Raw genomic sequence first — 11,758 nt, forward strand, 5'->3', positions numbered from 1 at the left:
GTGTTTTGACTGTGATGCGTTCCGGACTGCCAGTGCAGGAGTTTTGGCGGAAGAGATGACTAGATCCCGAGTCTGTAGAATTTAGCTCTAGCGCAAAAAGATATCACACAATCGAGAAAATGTAGAAAGGACTTTTATTTTGTAAGGGTTTTGCATTGTCTAGCTAGCTCATGGTTTAGCTATGGCTAGACACGTCCGCTTGCGACTACCTCATCTTAAATGTATTTGGGCTTTGAAAGTAGGCCATGGATTAGTGTAATATAAATGTTATCTTCGCATCCACCTCTCAAATGTGTTTGGAACTTCAGTATATTGGGGTTGCAAGTTACCGCAATTTGAGCTAGCTATATGAAGGTGGGTATTTTTGACGATGTGTGCAATACTCAAAATATTCGGCAGATGACACTCTAATGTTTACAGCTGACATTGGTATCATGATAGCATGGTCTAAATCAGAGTACAGAGAGGGGTGAGCAGGAATAATATTACTGAACTGTTCCTGAAAATGTTTAAAAGTGACTGTATATTTCCTGTCTTTATTGGCCTCATACAGGAAAAATGCACAACGTGGCCTCACTGGTGACCTATGAGGATTCTGATCCGGAGGATGACTCGGTAAAGGATGAGAAGAGGGTACCTCCACTAGCTACCAAGTGTGCTAATGTCCAAAGACCATCCCAGAGAGATCTGGAAGTAGTAGGCTCTCACTATGGCCTAGTACCTCACCCACAGCCAAGCACCCAACATTGTAGTGATGGCACACTGTCAAACCAGTGGAAAGAGACTGCACTGGGCTCCTCTGAAACTGTAGACTGCAGCACCAAACCACGTTTACTTTCACCTCAGAGGATCCATACCCATGAGGAACAGGAAAAAAGGAGGGGAGACTCCCAGAATCCTCCCAGACCTGCTCCTTCATCTGTATCCTCTGGAACCGCTAACAGCTGCACTGTCCCACTTCCCTACATCTCTCTCCTTCCTCCACCCTCCCAGAGGCCTATGGGCGTAGCCACTATAAAGAAACAGCACCAGCCCACAGCTGGGATAAGACCCTATATTTCCAAGAGACAAAGGCAGGCCACTCCAGGGGACCGAGATGGACCAGGCAGTTACCTGGATAAGGTCCCAGAGGATCACACACCAAGCTCCAAACTACCCAGGGAGGATCAGACCCCAGCCTCTAGAATCCAGGCCCCAGCGTCCAGGCAGCTCTCTGAGGTGTCTGAAGTGGTGCGACCATATCTGGGCCACAGGCCTGGCAAGGCTCAAGTCCCAAGGTAAGAGGTAGATGGTGTTATGAAGTCAAATGTACTCGCTCCCAGATGCTCCCAAAACCAGAATTGCCGGACAAAGTTTTTTATTTTGAATGATGTGACAGATTGTATCACAGCATGAGATGAATCCAAAAACAATCAATCTTAGAGTACACGTGGGCATTAGAAACCTTATAGAATTACAGCTATGTATTGCTCCATTACTTGAGATTTCTTGTCTCCATCTGTCCCTGCAGGAGTGTGCAGCTGAGCATGCAAGCCCACCTGGGCCCTGTGAACACAGTCCAGTGGTGCCCTGTCCCTCACATCAGCCACCTGCTGCTGTCTGCCTCCATGGACAAGACTGTCAAGGTAATGTCACAGTGGGAAGCTGTAACGACTGGCTGTAAATGGCTACATGCGACAGGAAATACTTATTTAGCAGACAATTTTACAGTGAGTACAGGGACATTCCCCCGAAGCAAGTGGGGTGAAGTGCCTTGCCTAAGGATACAATATAATTAGTCACATCCAGGAATCAAACCGGCAACCTTCGGATTAATAGCCCTATTCCCTAACCGCTCAGCCATCTGACCCCATACTTAATCATTACATGAGATACAGCATTGCATCATGTACAACTCCATGCGGGATACGTTGTAGGCCAATGGCATCGAGGCCTGGGTCTGACTCATGTGCGTGTATGTGTGAGTGTGACAGTAATTCACTCGTAGTGAAGGTGCGAATGTGTGAAACATGTTAGCCAAGTGGGTTTTCACTCTGGGGCTATCTGATGTACTATGTAGACGGTTTCTCAGACAGGTGCACATCACAGAGGGAGAGATGGAGAGTTCATCTCTGGCAGTGAAGCACGGTATATCCTCTAACCGGCTACCTTTGGAAACACCTCTGTCATTGTCAGCTGAATGTGTGTCAGGACCCCAGGGCTTTCCTGTCCTCTACTTCTCTGGTTTTCTTCTCCTCTCCCCCTCTCTCCTTCTGTTTCCCACTCCATCTTTACTCCTCCACCCCCTTCTCTCACCACCAAGTGAAAAAAGCCATCCATCCGTTGCTGAAGAAAAGGTCAAGTGATCCAGGTGCAGATGACTAAATATTTCCATCCTGAGAGGAAATTGCCTTTCTCTTGTGGCGTATTGCAGAGCATTAGCTAGCAACCCAATGGGTCTCGAGGTATAATTAACAATTTAAATATGCATGAGGGGATTTGCATATTCATGAAGGAGCCCCGGTGTGCTGGTATGCCTGCCTCCTCTGGTTCCAGGAGTTGCAGCCCAGAGCAGATGGTTGAGGGGCCCACGAGGCTTGGTGAGAGGAGCGTGCCTCTTTGCCAGCTCATTGACTGACACTATGATTATTTCCCTGGTTCAATCATTCATATTATCAGGCGGCTCAGGAGGCTAATGGGTTTGAGGAATTTACTTTGGATTCCATTCTTTATGATTTTGTACACTGCAATGTGGAACACTGAGTGACAATGTGCCGTAACATGAGAGGTTAAATTCCCCACCACATACTGTCTACTTCGTTTAGTCTGAGCGTCTGACTGTCCACAAAAAGTTAAAAGCCAGTTTGTTTGATTGCTCCCATTGCTATGGTTACCGCGGTTGTTAAAAAAGCAGTTTACTTCAGCGTTTTTGTTTTAATTACTGAGGGGGGAAAAGCACATTAGAATGCTGATTACAGTGAGTCATCAGAGAGAATGCACTCAGCCTGTCTGTTCAGTGACCGGTGAAATGGATAATGAAAAAGTTAAGAGTAAGTGTTCAATTTCCTAGCGTAGATAATTACTGTGCTCCTGAAGGATTCATGCTTGTGCTTTGTGGGACCTGTAGGAAAATATTGTTTTTTGTCTGGTTGTGCTTGAGCAAAAAAAAAAAAAGTGGATAGATTCAGGACAAATATGAATGATCTGTAAGTGTTCATATTTCCTCAAGAGGGCAGTGTTTCCCTATGTCTGTATGTACGTATAATCACACTCGTATTTGTAAGTTCCATATACTTTCTGCCTAGTTGGACTCATCTAATGAAAATCGTAAATGTCATCGATTTCAAGCCCTGCCCTAAGGCTTCAAGCTCCTCAGTAATTCTGTTTGGTAAAGACCCAGTTCCTGGATGGTTCTGTCAGTCCCAAAGCCTGAAGTGTTGAAGCTGTCATACTTCCCCATGCTGTTTTAAGATGTGTCTGTGTGCAGCAGAAGGTTTCAATAATGAAACACAGGCAGAGAGAATTTTTCAAAGCTTCTCTGTGGGTCCTCAGATGATGACCTGATAACATTCTCATCGTTATCCGAGCCTCCTTACCAGAACCAGACCACCCACTCCATCTGAGCCTCGCACTCCTGAGGGCCGAGGCTCTCTTCCTAACATCCAACAAGTCTCCCACAGACCCTTATTGGGCCCCCGGTACCTGGTTAGTTCAGAAGTTTGCAGCGGCTGACAGCTAACTCCAGGGTTCAGAGAGCACATTGTTATCCACCTCAATTGCAGTCATGTTTGTTTCTGCAGCTCATCTCATGGCTGAGAATAGATCAGCTCTATAGATAAATTTCTTGTAATTAATCAATTGGTGTTCTGAATTCAACTGAGCTTGCACTTCTAGGACTGATCCATACATTTCTTAGCATGGGGCATCTTTAGGTCAGTCAATCGCACCTCAGGTATTTGCAAAAAGCGATTGACCCAGTTTGGTTTTAAAAGACTCATCAAGCTAGTGAAGTGTTAGACAGCTCTGTCACACTTCCATCAGGATGCTGCCAGTGACTGATCTGCCTCTCTTATGACAAAATCATTACCCTGTTTCTTCTTGCTACAAATTGATTTATAGACAAACAAAGGTAATTAGCCTTTAAATGAGTTGGAAGAGAGCTGCTTTGCATTCAAGCCTTAAAATAACCCTTATTTCAAAATACATTAAGGCAATTTGCCAGTGCTCAGTGATGCGGCGCATTTGGTTAGAATGGAATGCTGTTAATCCGTTTGATACTGTTGTTGGAAGGAGAGAGGATGGATGAACGCAGAGAGAGTGCTATACAGAGACAGTTTATGATTGTTTGTATTCTAAATTGATTTTTATTTTGCTGACAACCAAACCAGTTACTATCTCAGCCTGTCCCTGTGTGACGTTTGGCCAGTTATCACTCATGATAACCCCTTCTTTTATGTTTTACTCTTGACTTATACTTTAATATATAATTTAATTAATTAAGTTGAATGCTAATGAATAATTCCATATGAATGTAATGACTAGTATTCCTGTACTCTATTAGTATGTGAAATGTAATGTGTTAGTATTTAATGTAGGCGATTGTGATCATGTATTGCAGGTCTGGGATGGAGCAGAGAGTGGGCGGTGCCTAATGGTTTATGCCTCCCACACTGGGGCAGTGAGAGCTGCCCATTGGTCACCCTGTGGGCGCCGAATTCTCACTGGCTCCTTCGACAGCACCGCCATGGTGACGGATGTGGAGACAGGTCAGCTGTGCCCCTGTGAACCAATCAGTGAATTCATTATGATCTTGATTTGAGACGTGATATTGAGGCCTCATGAAAATACTTTCATCCCAAAAGGGGAGCTCAAATGCTACCATATATTTCTTTAAATATTTAATTACAATGTACTTTCATTTTTTTTTTTTTTTCATTTGGAGAGCTTAATAATTACTCTACATTAGCCGAATATCCCTGCTGTTTCCTAGCATCAGGCTCCCAGATCCTAACCGATTGGAATCTCCCTGTGGCAGTCTCTTTGGTCACTGAAGCCCAATGACTCTGATCTGCAGTTGTGCACTTCCCCCTCCATGGGGCTGTCAATTCTGCCAATACAGCCCATGGATAATAGCTTGGCCTGCCCATTACATACACCGACAGCCAAGGGAGCAGCTCAATAAAAGACATATCGCCACAGGCCATGCCAGCATGCCACACTAGCATGCCCCCACACAGAGCTGACGCTCTGCCCAAACATGTAATTGTGCCAGCTACCCGCCCCTGTCTATCAGCAGTCTGACCTTATCTTCAGCTGATGCTATTGAGTGTGTATGCTTTACTCTGGGGCCTGATGTTGACCACACAAACATTCCAAAACACACACACACTCACACACTGACACAGACTCATGACACTCAGTGATGCACATATACCAGCACCAAACAGGCAGAGATAATTATGATATCTTCTGAGGCAGTAGCTAGGTTGACCGTCACACATTAATATAAATGTTATTAACCGAGCTTGAGGCTGGGAGCTAGACTCTAGAGGCCAGGGCACGGGGGATTGAGACCTGGGGGATTGAAGCGAGAGGCTACGCCAGAGATGAGGCTAGATCAAAGTTGGGAGTATTTTTTGCTTGTGTATAACTACAGGACTCCCACTGCCATCTGTATGCATGGTGTAGTAAGAGTGTCTTCTTGGGGGTCCTTTATGTGCTGTAGCTCAGTTTCTTGTTTCGTTGACAGGGGTCCTGCCGGCAGTTCTCTGGGCCATAAACAAACTGGCACAGCTTTGTAGAAAGCAATCAGGAAAAGTTGAGAAATGAAGGCGGAGAGAGATTAGGGTCCTGATAAAGAAGAAGACGTGGAAGGAGTCAAGGAGAGTGAGAAAGAGAGAGAGAGAAACTTGGTGTATGCATGTGTGTGTGATAGAAAGTGGAGTTGGAAGAGACTGAGGTAAATTAATTTCCTCTGAAGGGCATTGGTGAGCAGTGACAGCTGCTGCCCTGCTGTCTGAGTCAGTTCCTGGATGGCTCACTGGCAGAGAACCACAGGTAGAACCAGAAATGACTTCTGGCAGGCGGAAAGGAGACTTGCCTGCTGAAGTACGAGGTGGAGGAAGAGGGGGAGGAAGAGGAGGAGCAGGGATCAGATTACAAAAGCCTTTAATGTTGTCAGCCTTTCAAGGCTTGGGAGATTGCGATCCTCCTCATTTCCCCTCTCAGCTAAGCCAATTAACGTTTCCTTAATTAAAACGTGAAGGGCCTTATTTATTATGCAAGGGGCTGCGAGTTCTCATCCCCCAAACATTAGCTGTGGTGGCGTCTGATGACAGATTAGTCCCAAACTCTCCCACTGGTGCTATGGGAGCCCAATTAAAGAAGTGGGCCCGTGCCAGACCAGAGGAAACATCCCATAAAACTTGGTTGTCATCAACAGCAGCAGCCCCGGAGGCTGGTGTTAGAGTCCGTCCCTCTCCGCACTTGTAATTCATGCCACTTTTCCTTTCTGTCTTACTCTACTTTGGGCAGGCCTCCCTTGTATGATAATGTGAACTTTAATCACATCGTTTTGTTCAGGTCACTTTGACGCTGTTCCATGGAGTCTTTGTTGGTTGTTAGATTAATGAATGCAACTAGGTTCTGAGCACTCATATGCCTAGCCTCTGACGGATCTGCTGGTGTTGTTCTCGATTGGTTCCCAGTGAAAGGTTCCACTGATCAGTTCTTTCCAGTGGAACTTTTGTTTTGTTGTCACACCCTTTCACGCTTAATTATATTTAAGCTTCTCTGTGTTTTTGTTTTGTTTTGAAGCTTAACACGAACATTAATTGAATGAGAGCAAGCCTGCAGACAGCCGTTGGCTAAAATCGTTTCTCCTTTCTTCCTAAATCACCTCCCCTTTGTCAGTCTGGAAGTCTTTATCAGAGAAATGTTTTCAGTTATTGGAGATTGGAGAGGAATCATGTAATTTACATGGTTTGGAGCATACTTCAAAAAATACCAGAGATCCTCAGCCTTATTTTCTCTGGTTTGTAGATAAAGGTAATTGGCTTTCTAGTTTTGAATGCTTCAGCCTCTTTGTGCCAATACATTAGCCTGATTGGGTTTTCCATATGGCATAATACATTTATGCTATTTCCAAATAATTATTTTGGCATGTCATTGAAACCCAACCACAAATGCATGCCCTCTTCCTCCAACTAAGTATTGGGGATTGCAAGCTTGCGCTTCTTTCTTCTGCAATGTTTACATTTATGAAATGAAAGACTGGAATGTCTTTGTATGTGTTTCATGAATTTCAATAGCTATGCTGACTCTGGCCTGAAACCTGTGGCCTTAAAGAGCATCATTCATGTCACATGAGTCAATTTGCGTTCAAATGAGATTATTCATCAGGTCAGTATGATATAGGCTACACCACAATATTTATGAAATGTAATCCAATGCCCGTAAATCTATTCTAATGGATTCCAATCCGTGGAGAGCTTTCCTGTAATGAACAAAATCAATGTTTTCAGCCAACTGTGTATCTGGGAGAACACATCTTGTTTGTCCCAGTCTCTCTGTATCCCAGTCTCTCTGTATCCCAGTCTCTCTGTATCCCAGTCTCTCTGTATCCCAGTCTCTGTATCCCAGTCTCTCTGTATCCCAGTCTCTCTGTATCCCAGAGTCTCTCTGTATCCCAGTCTCTCTGTAACCCAGTCTCTCAAACTGGGTTTTGCTGGCTGATTTCACAAGCACGTCTTCTAGTCTTCATATTTGTGCCCAGCATAGCAGAGAACTAATCAAAGGAGGAGTTTCACACTTAAATGCATGTGAAGTTGGGGATAATTGATACGTTTGAAATGCCTGTGTGTCAAATGGTTGTCAGATACAATACTGTCCATGATGAAGAACTTAAAGTGGGTTTGGTAAAAGATGGTCTGTCGAATGAATAATCTTCATAATGATCAGGCAGTGTTTGTGTACGTGTGTGTCTATGTGCGTGGTGCTGTGGGTGGGTGTGTGACTCGTCAGGTCAGCAGATTGTGAAGGTTGGGACCCAGTTCCGCGTGATGTGTTTGGCTATCCAACCCAGTGACCCGGAAGTGTTTCTGTGTGGAGGATACAGCCCAGACGTCAAGGCCTGGGACTCGCGCTCCGGCAAGGTCTGGAACACGGACTAAATCTTGCCTATGAAAATGCAAAAGTATTTGTAGACACACTGTGATGATGCCGGAACCGCTGGAAGACAATGTTTACCATCCATTCACTGATTCACCCATTCATGCATCCTTTCATCCGTGCATCCATTCATTCATCCATGGTTTGTGTGCCTCAGGTGGAGAGTGTGTTCCGTGCTGGAGTGCAACAGACCCTGGACGTCCTCTTCCTGTCTGGAGGAAGAGAGTTCATCAGCAGCTCTGACTGTGTCAGCCGAGACTCTGCAGAGCTCACCCTCATGGCCTGGGACTACCGCACCACCGCCAGGCTCTCCAACCAGATCTTCCATGTAGGACATGATGTTCCTCTGTGTTCCTCCACACAGCAGCAACTACCTAGACTCAAAGGCCCCTCTGTGTTTGAATAGTTCCCCAGTATCATTGACACACACACAGATCAAACGTCTTGAAACCTTGATGCATCCATTCATCCTGCCCATTGATTTATCCATATAGCAGTCCATCTGTACATCATGAACCCACTCATCCTATACATCTATCCATCCTTTCACGCTCTCGTTCTGTCCGTTCTCCCTTCGTCTGTGGTCTGTCTGTGGTCTGTCTGTGGTCTGTCTGTGGTCTGTCTGTGTGGCCAGGAGAGGTACACGTGTCCCAGCCTGGCTTTGCACCCCTTGGAGGAGGGCTTTGTGGCACAGACCAACGGGAACTACATGGCCCTGTTCTCCGGGCTGCGCCCCTACAGGATGAACAAGAGGAGGCGCTATGAAGGCCACAAGGTCAGCCTGGTGACCTGCAGGGCATAGGGCCTCTGGGGGCAGGGCCGCATGGTGACCTGCAGGGCATAGGGCCTCTGGGGGCAGGGCCGCATGGTGACCTGCAGGGCATAGGGCCTCTGGGGGCAGGGCCGCATGGTGACCTGCAGGGCATAGGGCCTCTGGGGGCAGGGCCGCATGGTGACCTGAAGGGCATAGGGCCTCTGGGGGCAGGGCCGCATGGTGACCTGCAGGGCATAGGGCCTCTGGGGGCAGGGCCGCATGGTGACCTGCAGGGCATAGGGCCTCTGGGGGCAGGGCCGCATGGTGACCTGCAGGGCATAGGGCCTCTGGGGGCAGGGCCGCATGGTGACCTGCAGGGCATAGGGCCTCTGGGGGCAGGGCCGCATGGTGACCTGCAGGGCACAGGGGTCTTGGGGGCAGTGGGGCACGGGGGCCCTGGGGGGCATGGGAGCGATACGCAACATCCTCTGATCGATAGCTGCACACACACATCCATAGCAACACACAGAGCAACACACACTGATCCATAGCAACACACATAGAAACACGCACTGATCCATAGCAACACACATAGAAACACACACTGATCCATAGCAACACACTTAGCAAGCAAACCACATGAATCCATAAACAACTCCCACTGATCCATACACAACACACATGCTGTGACATACTGGTGTTCTGCTGACATCATTGAGGTTGTGTGTTTCCTGGTACTCAGATAGTGGAGTAGGTGAGTACCTGTAAGACTTAATGGTGGCTTTATAATAATACAGTGCTGTGATGGTCTTCCAAACTAGGGTAGTAGCGCTGTAATTATAGATAATAATGTTGCCACTCAAGAGTGTTTTCCTGTTGTCGGTACCCCAGGTGGAAGGGTACGCAGTGCGGTGTGACTTCTCTCAGGACGGAACTACACTGGCCACAGGAAGCTCAACGGGCTCCGTCCACCTCTACGACTTCCAGAGCTCCCGGACTCTGCACGTTCTCCAGGGCCACGAGCATCCCTGCGTGGCCGTGTCCCTCCACCCCACACTGCCTGCTGTGGCGGCCACCTGTGACTGGGGGGGCCAGGTCAGGGTGTGGAACTGACCACTAAGGACACTGTCTGCTTTGAAGCCCATAATGGTTCCTTTTGTTTTAATGGCTACATCTAAATGAATGAATGGTGAAAATATAAAGTTTATCAGCCCTCTTATAGTGAGAATAACAAGGGTAAAGAAATCTCAACCCCTCCATTTACATATCAAAGGCTTGCAAACTGACCTCGTTTTATAATAGATCTTAACTCCCCCACAGATTCTGCAACGAGCCAGCTTCTAACTTCACTCTATTAGATATCGGCTGTCTGTTTAGTTCATCAGGACGTGCAGCTAATCGTCTTAACATGAAAAGACTGGTGATAATTTGCTTATGTTTATTTAATAAAGATAGTTTGCCCTCTCGTTTGCAGACTGTACATGCATTGCGTCCTCTGTGCTCCAAAAACGTAATATATTCTGTTACCACGACAGCTAGGCTCCTATCGCATTTCTACATCACCACAAACAGGCTTAGTAGTTCTTCAAAAGAATGTCAGCCCTATTGCGCATGCCTTCTGTCAAACTATGAAAGTATGAATTAAACATTTCCAAGGACAGAGAGACATACTTGATGTTTTTTTTGTAGAAGTATTTTTGTGATTATTTTAAGGCCAGTCTTTGTTAAACCTGAGCTGCGTGCATCAGAGTGTCACATCCAGAACGACTGGGAGAGAGACTGCATATTGTGCCTTTGAATCAATATTATTGATCTTTTTTCTTTTGAATTCATATGACATCTTATTCGATTTCAGTTGCGATGATTCATTGGACAAAATGTAAAGATCGAGAACAGCGCTGATCATGCTGGCGTTGGCCTATTGGCCATAGAAACCAGGAAGTCGCTGTTTGTTTCTCCTCTTTATTAGGTAAATAAACATACAGCAAAAATATAGAAACATGCATCAGACAGGCAGCCAGACAGACACGTGACCTGCTGCTCCTTGTTCAGAGTGTTGAGGTAGAACAGAACTGGACAACATCTCTTAAGGGTTCAAACATATACCATTAACAGAACCAAAGGTGAAAATATCCATAGTTATGATTATATGTTTATATATTTTTTCATTTTTTACATCCACAACAAAAATACTCTGTTGATGGGGACTCTTGTGGCCTTTCACCACTCCCCTCTGTGCAGTTACAAGCTTACAGGCTAACCACTAAAGACATACTGGGCACGCCGCTGGTGGCAAACAGCACCAAACTGTTCACCTAGCTGGGTTATAGCAAGGCTGTTGCTAGGCTGTAATTGTATTGATTGTTGCAACTGTGCTGCAAATTAAAATGTGGCAACTGGAGCTATATCAGGTGAGCCTAAAGGTAGTCGCAACAAGTGCTTTTATCTTGCCTAAAGCAAGGTGAGCTCGCCTCAAAAACCTGTCTGGTGGTCATGTCTGGTTTGTGTGTTAAACAGTAAAAACACATTTACATACATACAATATAATACACCCAGCTACTGAACAAGATTAAGGCAGAATATAATACTAGTTTCATGGGATTTAATTTTATCACTAACTTTCAGTTCATGCTCTACCTGTGTCAATCTAGAGGACTAATGGAGCTGTTGTAATCAGATAGAGATGCTGGACAGGGCAAAACTGTATGGTGTAAAGTAAGCTAATAAACTATCAAATATGCACGTCCTTTGTCTCAAATGTGCACTTGTTGTCTCCATCATAATCAACAGATTTTCTAACAGTCCATGTGAAAGCTGCCTCAAATGTACATAAAAAAAAACATCTGCACGGTATTA

The 11,758-nt window shown here is 45.8% G+C and overlaps 1 protein-coding gene across 3 annotated transcripts; it reads left to right on the forward strand.

Moving 5' to 3' along the window:
* The first annotated feature begins 23 nt into the window (after window positions 1-23).
* wdr25 (WD repeat domain 25) lies at window positions 24-11,648 on the forward strand. Of its 3 annotated transcripts, none has more exons than XM_084677652.1 (8): window positions 24-141; window positions 554-1,277; window positions 1,511-1,625; window positions 4,598-4,745; window positions 8,002-8,132; window positions 8,306-8,476; window positions 8,783-8,923; window positions 9,794-11,648. In XM_084677652.1, exons 2-8 carry the CDS (start codon window positions 559-561, stop codon window positions 10,013-10,015), a joined length of 1,647 nt encoding a protein of 548 aa, XP_084533778.1. In that variant the 5' UTR covers window positions 24-141; window positions 554-558; the 3' UTR covers window positions 10,016-11,648. The 3 variants fall into 3 exon arrangements, with proteins under 3 accessions (XP_084533778.1, XP_084533785.1, XP_084533772.1); XM_084677646.1 differs by having other exon boundaries at window positions 40-354; XM_084677659.1 differs by lacking the exon at window positions 8,783-8,923 and having other exon boundaries at window positions 36-354.
* The last annotated feature ends 110 nt before the right edge of the window (window positions 11,649-11,758 follow it).

Source organism: Hypomesus nipponensis, chromosome 3 (genome assembly GCF_054491055.1).
Source record: "Hypomesus nipponensis isolate SF chromosome 3, ASM5449105v1, whole genome shotgun sequence".
Lineage (NCBI taxonomy): Eukaryota > Metazoa > Chordata > Actinopteri > Osmeriformes > Osmeridae > Hypomesus > Hypomesus nipponensis.

Coding starts and splice junctions, on each gene's coding strand:
- wdr25 (XM_084677652.1), top strand. CDS start 559: ATGCACAACGTGGCCTCACTGGTGACCTATGAGGATTCTGATCCGGAG. Junction 1,278..1,510: donor GGCAAGGCTCAAGTCCCAAG/GTAAGAGGTAGA, acceptor CTGTCCCTGCAG/GAGTGTGCAGCTGAGCATGC. Junction 8,924..9,793: donor GGCGCTATGAAGGCCACAAG/GTCAGCCTGGTG, acceptor TCGGTACCCCAG/GTGGAAGGGTACGCAGTGCG.